The 12,069-nt window shown below is 36.2% G+C and overlaps 4 protein-coding genes across 4 annotated transcripts; 1 reads left to right on the top strand and 3 right to left on the bottom strand.

Moving 5' to 3' along the window:
• Positions 1–310: 310 nt before the first annotated feature.
• On the top strand, positions 311–1,537 carry LOC122580677 (beta-1,4-xylosyltransferase IRX14-like). The gene is made up of 2 exons (XM_043752945.1): positions 311–688; positions 827–1,537. Exons 1-2 carry the CDS (start codon positions 333–335, stop codon positions 1,347–1,349), a joined length of 879 nt encoding a protein of 292 aa, XP_043608880.1. The 5' UTR covers positions 311–332; the 3' UTR covers positions 1,350–1,537.
• A 56-nt stretch (positions 1,538–1,593) lies between these two features.
• LOC122610667 (protein ASPARTIC PROTEASE IN GUARD CELL 1-like) lies at positions 1,594–3,167 on the bottom strand. The gene has a single exon (XM_043783638.1). The coding sequence runs from the start codon at positions 3,165–3,167 to the stop codon at positions 2,370–2,372; it is 798 nt and encodes a 265-aa protein (XP_043639573.1). The 3' UTR covers positions 1,594–2,369.
• Positions 1,779–2,339, bottom strand: LOC122610668 (aspartic proteinase nepenthesin-2-like). The gene has a single exon (XM_043783639.1). The coding sequence runs from the start codon at positions 2,337–2,339 to the stop codon at positions 1,779–1,781; it is 561 nt and encodes a 186-aa protein (XP_043639574.1).
• A 7,519-nt stretch (positions 3,168–10,686) lies between the features above and the next one.
• On the bottom strand, positions 10,687–11,390 carry LOC122610666 (protein ASPARTIC PROTEASE IN GUARD CELL 1-like). Its single transcript, XM_043783637.1, has 2 exons — positions 11,059–11,390; positions 10,687–10,996 (listed from the first exon to the last, which is right to left on the bottom strand). Exons 1-2 carry the CDS (start codon positions 11,388–11,390, stop codon positions 10,687–10,689), a joined length of 642 nt encoding a protein of 213 aa, XP_043639572.1.
• Positions 11,391–12,069: the final 679 nt, after the last annotated feature.

Genomic DNA, 12,069 nt, shown 5'->3' with positions numbered 1-12,069 from the left:
AAAGACCGAAATTGTAACTGTAATAATTACAATTGCGCAAACAATTCTAATTCTTATCCGTATACAATTCAATATATTAAATACGTGTATATAAGTGTTTAGATATTGCTTTCCGTCAAATTAACTTTCGATTGACTATCACAAACAATAAAAAGATGGAAAAGCAGAAGAGAAGCAAATTATATTCACATCTCATTGCTGTTGTCGCGGTCCTACATTTATTTGCGTACACATATCTCTTCTTTTTCTCAACTACCGTTGCCGATCATCATAGTTCCTATGACCCACGCTTGGGTCGTTTTGACCCGTCAGTCCACGACGGCTGCCACCCGATGGGGTTCAAGGGATATTGGTGGGATCATTGCATAATGAAACGCCTAAAAAAATTGAAGGACGAAGCAGCTCTTGATAAAAATAAGAAAACTGTTATTGCAATCACTCCCACTTATGTTCACGTAAATCAATCTCGACACTTTTGTGAGTTGACCCGTACATTGGTTAATTTGCCTTACAATGTGATATGGATCGTGGTGGAAGCCGGTGGACCAACTAATGAAACGGCTAAAAGATTTTCTAAGGAACTAAGACAACTTGTCGAGGTCAAGCACGTTGGGTTCGACTACAACATTCCGTCAGAGGGCGTGGCCCGAGAGAAGATGGAAGCTCAAATGCGATTGCAAGCTTTGAGGTACGTAACTAAATTAGCAGTATATATAGTACGTATATTACATATAATAATTACCATAATTCTGTTTTTCGTCGTGGTGTATATATATATATGAACCTAAATTAATCTCTTTTGACTTTCTAATGATGATATATATAGAGTTGTGAAAGAAGAGAAGCTGGATGGGATTGTAATTTTTGCGGATGAGGCTGATCATCACGATCGTAAATTTTTTTATGAGATCCAGAAAGTCAGGTGGATAGGTTCTGTTCCGATTATTGTTGGCAGAGACGGATCAATTCATAATGAAAAAATTATTCAAGCTCCGGCTTGTAATAATAACTCTTCGTTGCATCATCAGAACAATGGGTGGCGCATACATAGTAGACCATGTAGAGGTTGCAATGTTAGTGATATTGTATTGCCAGAAAAGTTAAAATGGTCAGAGTTTGTGATGAACTCAAGGTTGGTTTGGAAAGAAGAATCATCAGCTAAAAAACCAGAATGGATTAACAAAGATTTGGACATGATAATGGCCGCAGGGAACCATAAATCAGATGAGATTAATAATCCTCTTTCTTTCGTCAAAGACTCATCTATGGTGGAAGCATTAGGTGGTTGTGGGTTGCGATGGTTGATATGCCGGCACTGTGAGAATGTTTATTCTTACTGTTACTACTAATTATTTCTTGTTCTTGGTTCAATGGGTTCTAATTAGATTTGGTTGATATCTGTTTATAAACCATGTGTTTGGGCTTTTACATACTTACTATATCTTCTTTTAATTTGTTTTCAATAATTTCCAAGAAACAAACTAGACTGCTACATTTACTTTGCATTCATGGTGGCGAATATGTTTGTGAGTGTGAATTAGGCATCTAAAGTAATCAAATTGTTTGTTCAATGAATGATAAGCAACAGCAAGAAATATGAATGATACTTTCATACAACAACGGGTCAACCTAAACAGAACCTCCTTTCCTTTTGGTCCGTGTTTCGTCCATATTACCAGCTCTACCACACACTAATAGGCATAGCTAGACCACTTAATTATATAAAAAGTGTTATTATAACACTAGGTAATATACAAGTATATTGATAAGACTTATATCTAACAGCTATCCGGCGTAAAACTCAATAGCATGTTAACAAGATCGTAAGTGACACGTGTTGTCTGCAATAAAGTATTGCCGAATATGCTTTGTGGATAAGGGTTAGTATCGGTCTTCAGAGATGGTAGAAACGCAAGACAATACACCCCTGGCTTATACACATGCAGATAGTTGAGCACGTTTAGTTCCAACTTTTTATCATCCGAGAACATAATCCACATACTTGGTACTATTGCAACCTGCCAATCCTCCATATCATAACAAGTTTCGAATTTACTGAATGACCCATATATACGTTTTAACCTATTTTTTGCTTCTTTTCTGAAAGCTTCCCGGAGTATTTCATATGCTTGAGGGAACAGATAACTATAAACTGCGCCAGAATCCACTATCACCTTACCAAATGTATGTAAAGTACTAGAAATAGCTTCCGGTGGTATATTCAAGGTTTGGCCTCCAACAATGAACCCTTTTACCTTGATATAATAACCGGTGCTAACCAAAAATGGAACTGTGATAGAATCTGGAGGTGTTTGCACATTATAATCAAGAGTGGACATATCTATAGTATCCCTATCAACAAGACAAAATCAGAAAGCGTCGGCTTGAATTTGGAAGGGAAAAGAGAGCGGATGATATGACATTCCCAGTACTCCTCCAGCATAGCCGAATGGCGGTCCTTGATCTTGACCACATCCCATAGTTAGATTTGGAAACGAACTGGAATCGTGAAAATGGATGGTTTCATTGACGTAATCACCATTGCTAAATGACCCATCTACATACACAACTTCATATTCACAAACATCTCGATCCCAGTTGCAAACTTTGTGTTCCCTTACCGGCAGACAATCATCGTCAAATATACAAGTTAAAAGCTTGTATGATGATGAGGCCGATGGGTCAAATATATCGCCAATTTGTTCGAGGCAATGTTTTTGACATGGCTCACACTGAATCCAAGTAAGATGACTCCCTGTGTCCATGATTACAAACATATAATCTTGGAGTGGAGTTCCAAATCCAACCCGTACAAGGTATTCTCCACTATATTCATTTTTTCCAATTGCCCTAACCCGGTGTAAATCATGTTGTAGTCTCACAAGAGTTAAAGACTCGTAATCATGGTAAACATTGATGTGATCAACGGATGTTCGGGGGTGTATAGTGAAGGAGTATGAAGAAATAATTAACGTCTTTTTGAGTAGTTGTTGTTGTAGTGCCTCTTTTGATAGAGGTTTTAAAGCATTAAGAGCATTTTGAGTGGATTTCACCACATCAAAACTTTTCGTAGTGGTATCGGAGGAGAAAGATAGAGAGATACTAATCAAAATAAAGAATAACATTGTTTGAAACAACGAAGCTTTTGAGCTAAGAAACTTTTCCATGATTAATGGTATTTTGAGAAGCAAAAGAATACGACAAGGTAATAATTTGATCTCTTCGGTGTTTAGTCTTTATAAAGCACGAAGACATCAGGATTGCATGTAAGTAGGTAGAAGGTTGGTTAACAAACCATTCAAAGATTGTTTAAGCATACATTACTTGTTTATTGAACACACACACACATATTTATACTCGTAACATGTAACAACTAATTGAAGAAGTTACAAAAACAACAAATGCATGACATATCGATCATTTCCAATAGCAAATTGATAATTAGGTGGTTGTGCGTGCATGTTGGTTCACGAGGTTTTTACTGTTGGTAATTTGGTTAGTCGTCGTTCTCATGCTTTTGTAATACATACGAGTAATACTTGATTATTTTTACTTAGATTATTATTATGGTAAGGTGACTGAATATATAAATAAACTGATAATTTTCATTATTCGGGTTACTCTGAAGATATATGATACAAGTACTTCCTGTTGGAACCACGTTAGTGTGATCGTCACTGATCATGCATTATTCCTGATATGATAATTGACAATAACTAAAATCTCTATGTCTAGGTAAATATATGGTGAGCGTATTTACTCTTAGAGACGTAGCATGTTGTACTTATTGGTCATTATTATTATGTTAATTAAAATTTTTCTCCTTATTCAGATTTTGTTTGTCTATTAGTTACACTTCAAGCTCATAATAGTGTAAAGACATTATATAACAAAATTTGTCTTAGTCAATTGATCATTGCTTATTAGTTTTAAATATGAGTCATAGTTTGACTAGTGGGGGTCTTGAGTTGATGTTCTTCTCTACGACTGTACTTATTGGCTATGATTTCGGTTTAAAACAAAATGAGTATTATTCCGGAACTTATTTGAATACTCATAGATAAATGATCGCTCGGTCAAGTGGGAGAATGTTGGAACCACGTTAGTGTGACCGTCACTGATCATGTATCATTCCTGGTATGATAATTGACAATAACTAAAATCCCTATGTCTAGGTAAATATATGATGGGTGTATTTACTCTTAGAGACGTAGTATAGGGTTTCCCATTAGGTGATTGTAACTAAGAGGACTAATGATACACACATTAAACACCAGAAGGGTTGAATGTGTAAATACTAAAGGGTTGAATGTGTAATTACTCTCATTATAAATAGAGAGTAATTAACGCTAAGTTAAGGTTAATCACACACACATAATCCCACACAAATTCGTGTGTCTCTCCTCTCTAAATTCGTGCATCATGTTACAGCCGAATTTATCATCCCATTATTACTCAATCACCTTGTTATGGGAACCCGAAATCAATAGCAATTATGTTTTATGTTCTTACAGGTTCCACAGGACGATTGGGGATGTTTTATCACTCGAATTGAATCATATTTATTCCAACACTTCCTAGTTAGCTCAAGTGATTGAGCACCTGCCTTACAAGCAGGAGGTCTTGGGTTCAAGACTTGGGAAGTATATAGGAAAGTCTTTCTATGAAGGCTTGACTTGGGTATACCTAGGTTCAAGTCTGAGGAGGCAGGGTTTACCCCTATTGATCGACGTGCCTTCGGGCGGATTAGTAGGGGGGTTTTCCCCTCATCGGGTATTTGAAATAGGCATTTCTACTTCGAGGGAGCTCTCTAGCGCGGACCCGGTTAAGACAACGTATGTTAGACCTCCCGCTGTTGAATCACGACACGAAGTTTCAAGCGAAATTCACCTTTCAAAAAAAAGTAATAACAATCGATAGAAAACATCTTTAAGATTTATTACATCTTTTGACGATCTACTTTAGTTACAGCGCATGTTTTGATTATATATCTCTGTTCTTGTAGCCCATCCAATAGCTCCCTCGATCTTTAAAATAATCACCAAAAGAATAGTTTCCCAACATCTCAATTAAGATCGTTATGCTTCCCACTGGCTCGGATACACTTCTGTGTGACTGCGCCTGCTCAATGGCGTGTTTGGGTCAGCAGTTCCAGTTAAAATATGCTTGAACTGATTAATGCCCGCATTAGCCCAATATTAGAAGATCGAGTTGGATAGTTAACAGGACTAGATTTCCAATATACTGTACATGATTCCTTTCTTTAAAAAACTCTAAAGATATCTCCCAACTTTTTTGGCCGGCCAGTCGACTTCCTCCAACGCTTGATGAGACCCAAAAATCTCTTATAACAACAATTAAGATAAAACTGGAACAGCACTATATACTTAATTAATATAACGTACGTACTTTTCAATTTCCGTAACGTTCATTGCTCCACTTTCTCCAACTAAATCCAACCCTAATTAAAGCCGTGTATCTATAAAAGATTTCCTAAAAACCTCAACTTAATTAGCCAACAAGTATAAGAAATCTAATTAGTAATTAACTTACCATATTTGCTATATTATTTGGATTTAATAAATAAATAGATGGAACTATGGAAGAACAAATTTGCTAAATTATTTTCCAATTAATTAAATGAAACAAAATTGGTAGACGGAAATTGTAATAAAATTACAATTCTAATTCGTATACACAATTCAATATTAAATAGGCTATTCTATTATTGCCGTATGTGCATACGGTTAACCCTAAACAAATAGGTAATATTCTCAATCGATCGCTGATAATCTGTATATCTGTACGTTTGATCTATATGAATTATATATTAGTTGATTTCTTGCTACTGTTTGTGACTAGTTGATTTGTTCTTTTGTTTGATCAACTCACGACTAACTAATTTAAGGTGTTTTTTTTCCCCTTAATTTGCAGAAACCGAACTAGTGTATCTCGCGTTAAACTCTCAATCGACCATTTACAAATAATAAAAAGATGAAAAAGCAGAACGGAAAGTTATTATATTCGTATCTCAATATTATCGCCGCTGTTGCGGTCCTACTTGTATTTGGTATTTCGAGTAGTACTGTTGATGGTCACCACATTCTAATTACTGGCCGCTTGGGTCGTTTTAACTCATCAGTCCACCACGACGACGACGGCTGCCACCTGATGGGGTTCAAGGGATATTGGTGGGATCGATGCATAATGAAACGCCTAAAAAAATTAAAGGACGAAGCAACTCGTGATAAAAATAGGAAAACTATTATTGCAATCACTCCCACTTATGTTCACGCTAAACAACGTCGACACTTTTGTGAGTTGACCCGTACATTGGTTAAATTGCCCTACAATGTGATATGGATCGTGGTGGAAGCCGGTGGACCAACTAATGAAACGGCTAAAAGATTTTCTAAGGAACTAAGACAACTTGTTGAAGTCAAGCACATTGGGTTCGACTACAACATTCCATCAGAGGGCGTGGCCCGAGATAAGATGGAAGCTCAAATGCGATTGCAAGCTTTGAGGTAATTAAATTAACAGTATCTATATCTATATTTCCTTATCCGTAAGAACTTTTCTTCTTTCAAAAACTGTACGTGAAAACTTTTAAATTATGTATTGATAGATAGATTTATTTTCTTTAAAACGAAATATTGGATTTTGATAATGATATCCCTCGGGGTTATTGTCACACATTATTTTAATTATTACATGAAAAAACCATCTTTAGTTGTGACATATGGGGTGCAACGTTTGATATGGGCAAAAAACTACGGGAGGGCTCTATGCCCAAGGATGGAACTTTTAAGGGGCCAAAGGGGGTTCCAGCCCCTCCAAATTTTTATTTTTAATACCAATTTTCTTATATATTTTTCAAAAATAATTTTCATTTTACGTATTAGTCTCTCTAACAAAGCTAAATTTTATGTCTCATTGAATCCCGCCCCTCCATAGCAATTGTTCAAGTTCCGTCATAAGATAATTTGAGATTAATTTAGATGCACTAATTACTTTTGTCTTTCTAATGATGAATTATATAAAGTTGTGAAAGAAGAGAAGCTAGATGGGATTGTTACTTTTGCGGATGAGGCTGATGATTACGACTCTAGTTTTTTTGATGAGATCCAGAAAGTCAGGTGGATTGGTTCTGTTCCCATTACTATTACGAAAGATCGATCAACTTATAATACAAGAATCATTCAAGCTCCGGCTTGCAATAATTCATCGTCATCGCATCATCAGAACAATGGGTGGCGCATACATAGTAGACCATGTAGAGATTGCAGAGTTACTGATATTGTGTTGCCAGAAAAGTTAAAATGGTCAGAGTTTGTGATGAAATCAAGGTTGGTTTGGAAAGGAGAATCATCAGCTAAAAAACCAGAATGGATTAACAAAGATTTGGACATGGTAATGGCCGCCGTGAACCAAGGATCAAATGAGATTAATAATCCTCTTTGTTTCGTCAAAGACTCATCTATGGTGGAAGCATTAGGTGGTTGTGGGTTGCAACAGTTGATATGCCGGGGTTGTGAGGATGTTACTTCTTACTGTTACTACTACTAATTAATTTGGTTAGTCATCGTAATTTCTTACTGTTGGTTCAATAGCTAGCTAGGTTCTTAGATGTGATTGATACCCGTGAAAACAGGGTCATTTGTCGAAAGACCATTCTGTAAATAAGTCGGATCAATATATATATTATATTTATTAGCCTTGAACAAAACTTGTTTATTGAGTTCTTTATTATCATATTGAATGATCATTTACCATTTATAAAACTGTTTGTCATGCAAGAGGTGATGTGATATTGTGATGGTTAGGCCGGTGCTTATAGCACCTTCTCCCGAGCGTCCTCGCAAGCCCAAGACGGCCGTGATCTTCCTTGCATGAGCGTCCTTCCACCAATTCTTCCCCAAGAAGTTGCAAGACGTCCAAGGTGGGTCCTTTTATCTGTTTTTTGTTTTGTTTTATATATATGTGTAGGGTATATATATGTGTATTTGTGTGTGAGATAAATTATATTTAGAACGAAATGCATTTTTGGTCCCTGTGTTATCACGCTATTTGCAATCTTGGTCCAAACATTTGCAAAGTGACGATTCTGGTGCCACAAATGGAAAACTTTCGCAATTTTAGTCCATTTTTAACTTTCCGTCTATATGATTCCGTTATTCGACCCATGTGCGTGTTACATGCGGGGTAAATTCGTCCTTTTAATGTCCATAGAACCAAAATTGCAAAAACACTACAAAAACTGATCCTCCCACCTACCCCGCTATAACCCTTTTTTCCCCAATAAAATCATATCATTATAAACAAGAACAACAAAAAAAATTTCTATTTGGGATTCTTAAAATTTTCTTTACAAACTACAAATATGATATACATTAAAAAGAACAAAAACATGTACATACCCACTTGCAATAGAAAATCCGGCCAAGAAGATCCAACCACAAGCCAAATAACAAAATTTGAAGGCGGCGGCTTAGGTGGATCTGGAGGGCGGTGAATCTGAAGAACTCGCCGCCACCACGACACTACGTGTAAGATCGTAGGAAATCCAATTTGTTGATCGAAGGTGGAGGTACTGATTGAGACCCTCTTTCGATGTCATATCACCGACCGAAAATCTCTCTTAAAATCTTAATATCTTGGGAATCTCCTATCATATCACTGATGATCCTTCTTGAAATCTCTAAATCTCAAAATCCATTCATATCGCCAGAAACAAAATTGCTTGAGATCTCGTCGAACATCTTGAAAGTTTTGAAATCTCCGGTCAAATTTCTTGAGATCTCGTCAGGATCTTGGAAAATCTTGGAGGTTTTGAGATATATCAAATCTTGATTTGTATGATTGGTACGGTTGGTCAACAAGACATATATACATCCATTATATGTTTATTGTAATGGATTGAAGATATAAACAGGTGTAGTAATATTACTTTGACCATTCAACCATGTGAGGAACCATTTTGTTTAGATAATAAAATGGATGTGTTAATTTCATATTATGTTTTTCAATTTACGTGTATGTATATATACTTCATGTAATAAGTATATATGAATGCATTAAATATATATGATTTTGATTTTGTTAGATGATTAGATTACATTTAGAGGGTGATGTGAATTATTAAATTTGTGGTTGCTGGTGGCGATGGATGTAGACTGGTCGATGAATGATTTTTTTTATTGGTGTGGGGTGCTTTTTAAGAATCAATTTTTGTTATCTTTTAGCAAAATTGGTCTTTTTGGCATTGAACGGACGAATCTACCCCGCACGTGACACGCACGTGGGTCGAATAACGGAGGTATATGGACGGAAAGTTAAAAATGGACCAAAATTGCGAAACTTTTTCATTTGTGGCACCAGAATCGTCACTTTGCAAATGTTTTGACCAAGATTGCAAATAGCATGATATCACAGGGACCAAAGATGCATTTCGTTCTTATATTTAATTGATGATGTGGTGAAGAAGTTCTGAATAAGCTTTCCTTATAGACAATGAGTGTCCAGAAGAGAGTCCTGGGTTATGTGATGCTGATGTGGCAGGAAAAAAGCCGGAGGACGATCCTCCTTATAAGCACAGGACTTATTGGCAAAAAAGACTAATTACTTGTTTCAAAATTTAATTAGTATTGTTTGTTTACAGTAAGAAGCAGTACGTATTTATATGTCAAAAACATCACTTCACGCCTTCACGGATTCAAAGATAAAAGCTGGATTTTTCAACAAGTACATGTTCGAGTTCATACAGTGGGATGCAAGTTTATCATCAAAATTCATATCAGTTAACAGATGGTAAAATTCGCATGAGACACTTTTGGCCAAACTCGTACCAGTCAAACTTTGGTCAAATTAACTCAAAAGGTGAACATATCTGATTTGTTGATTATGCCTTGGTAGTATTTGGTCCATTATAGTGTTGTCTTTTCATGTATTGTAAGATAAGCAGGGTGATGTTTAGATGGATGATGAAGTCATGATTGTTGAACATTGTAAATCATACAGTACTAGCTAGGTTGTTTCGGTGGATAATTCATTATGGGATAAAGGGTAAAATGTAGCAAAACTTCAATACAATCTAAATATATTTATCTATTAATCCAATGATATATGAAGAGCTTTTGTGATCCAGAGGAAGGTAATTTGTTAGTAAAGGTATATACTTTTGTGCTACATTTGCAATAATAATGAAATCATTGACAGTGACTATATCTATATATATATATATTACTCGGATAAATTAGCTCAAGTATTAAAAAGCTAAACATAAAAGGTTGTTTAATTGCTTTAAATGTAACCAAATATAAAGAGTTTTATTTATACGTTCCTAATGATGCCGGCCGGGTAGTGAGCAAGGTCGATTAGCTAGTAATAATATATATTGATAAGTTTCTATCTAACATTGATCAGGGGTAAAACTTAATAGCATCCTAGCAAGATCATGGGTAAGACGTGTCGTTTGAATTGAAGTAACGTATTACCGAAGATGCTATATGGATAAGGAGTCCTCTCACTCTCCACCATTGGAAAAAACGCAAGAGAATACACCCCTACCTTATACGGTGTTAAGTAGTTGATTACGTTTAGTTCGAGCTCTTCATCATCGGAGAACATAATCCAACTCCTTGGCACTGTCGCCAACCAGTCTTCCATATTATACAGTAACATGTTTCAAACCCGGCCCTCAAATGACCCATATACACGTTGTAAATCAAGATTGTCTGCTTCCTTTCTAAATGCATCCTGAAGTACTTCATAGGCTTGAGGCGGCAACCAAGTCATAACCGTGCCAGAATCCACCACCACCTCGCCATTTTTATAAGGTATAGTGGAAAAATCTTCTGGTGGTATATTCAAGATTTGGTTTCCAACAATGAACCCTGTTACCTTGATATAATAAATGCCACCATGACCGATTGTAAACGGAATTGTGATAGAATTTAGTGGTGCTTGCACATTGTACTCAAGAGTGGATAACGTTCTGAGAAAGATTTGGCTTGAATTTGGAAGGGAAAAGAGAGCGGATGATATGACATCCCCAACATTCCTCCGGCATAGCCGTATGACCCATTCTGATATTGACCGCATCCCATAGTTAGACTTGGAACCGAACCGGAATCATAAAAATGCATTGTTTCATTGACGTAATCACCCTTGCTAAATGACCCATCTTCATACACAATCTTATACTCAAAAACATCTCGGCGATAGTTGCAACTGACAGTACCCTTTTCCGGGCACTCGTCGTCATATTCACACGTTAAAAGCTTGTACGATGTTGAGGCCGAAGGGTTAAATATGCTGCCATCTTGCTCGAGGCATTTGGTGCGACATGGCTGACACTGAATCCAAGTAAGAAAACTTCCCGTGTCCATGATAAGATACATATATATTCTTGGAGTGGGGTTCCAAATCCAACGCGTGCGAGGTATTCACCTCTAAAATCTGTTGTTAATGTGATCGAATATTCATGTTCTCCCATTGACTGAATACGGTGTAAATCATGCTTTAGTCTAGCAAGAGTTAAAGACTCGTAATTATGGTACACGTTGATGTGGTCAATTGATGTCCGGGGGTGTAAAGTGAAGGAGTAGGAAGAAGAAATTGAAGTGTTTTTTAGTAGTAGTTGTAGGGCCTCTTTTGAAAGAGGGGTTAAAGTATTGAGTAGTATGTTTTGAATGGATTTGGCCACATCAAAAGTTTTAGTAGTGTTGGAGGCAAAAGATAGAGAGGTACTAATCAACATAAACAAGAGCATTGTTTTAAACCATGAAGCTTTTGAGCTAAAAGACTTTTCCATGATTGAGATATTTTGAGAAACAAAAAGATATGAGAAGGATAAAGTTTGATATGGGTTGTGTTTAATCACATAATATTGGACTTTATAAAGCATAAAGACATCAAGATTGCATATTGTATGATAAAATAAAGTTGACATGTACACACAAATAATATGCATGTATCGTTGATATAAGTAGGTAGAAAAATAGTTACCAGTCAAAAATTGTACATTACTTGTTTACTGAAACACCAATAACATGTAACAACTAACTA

This window comes from Erigeron canadensis, chromosome 8 (genome assembly GCF_010389155.1).
Source record: "Erigeron canadensis isolate Cc75 chromosome 8, C_canadensis_v1, whole genome shotgun sequence".
In the NCBI taxonomy this organism is placed as follows: domain Eukaryota; kingdom Viridiplantae; phylum Streptophyta; class Magnoliopsida; order Asterales; family Asteraceae; genus Erigeron; species Erigeron canadensis.
This window is presented reverse-complemented; position numbering and strand designations above follow the sequence as displayed.

What these genes read in the sequence shown, in the direction of transcription:
- LOC122580677 (XM_043752945.1), top strand. Translation starts at nt 333, where the DNA reads ATGGGGTTCAAGGGATATTGGTGGGATCATTGCATAATGAAACGCCTA. An exon ending in ATGCGATTGCAAGCTTTGAG is followed by an intron (nt 689 to 826) that starts GTACGTAACTAA and finishes TGATATATATAG; the next exon opens with AGTTGTGAAAGAAGAGAAGC.
- LOC122610668 (XM_043783639.1), bottom strand. Translation starts at nt 2,339, where the DNA reads ATGTCCACTCTTGATTATAATGTGCAAACACCTCCAGATTCTATCACA.
- LOC122610667 (XM_043783638.1), bottom strand. Translation starts at nt 3,167, where the DNA reads ATGGAAAAGTTTCTTAGCTCAAAAGCTTCGTTGTTTCAAACAATGTTA.
- LOC122610666 (XM_043783637.1), bottom strand. Translation starts at nt 11,390, where the DNA reads ATGGACACGGGAAGTTTTCTTACTTGGATTCAGTGTCAGCCATGTCGC. An exon ending in TACGGCTATGCCGGAGGAAT is followed by an intron (nt 10,997 to 11,058) that starts GTTGGGGATGTC and finishes AATCTTTCTCAG; the next exon opens with AACGTTATCCACTCTTGAGT.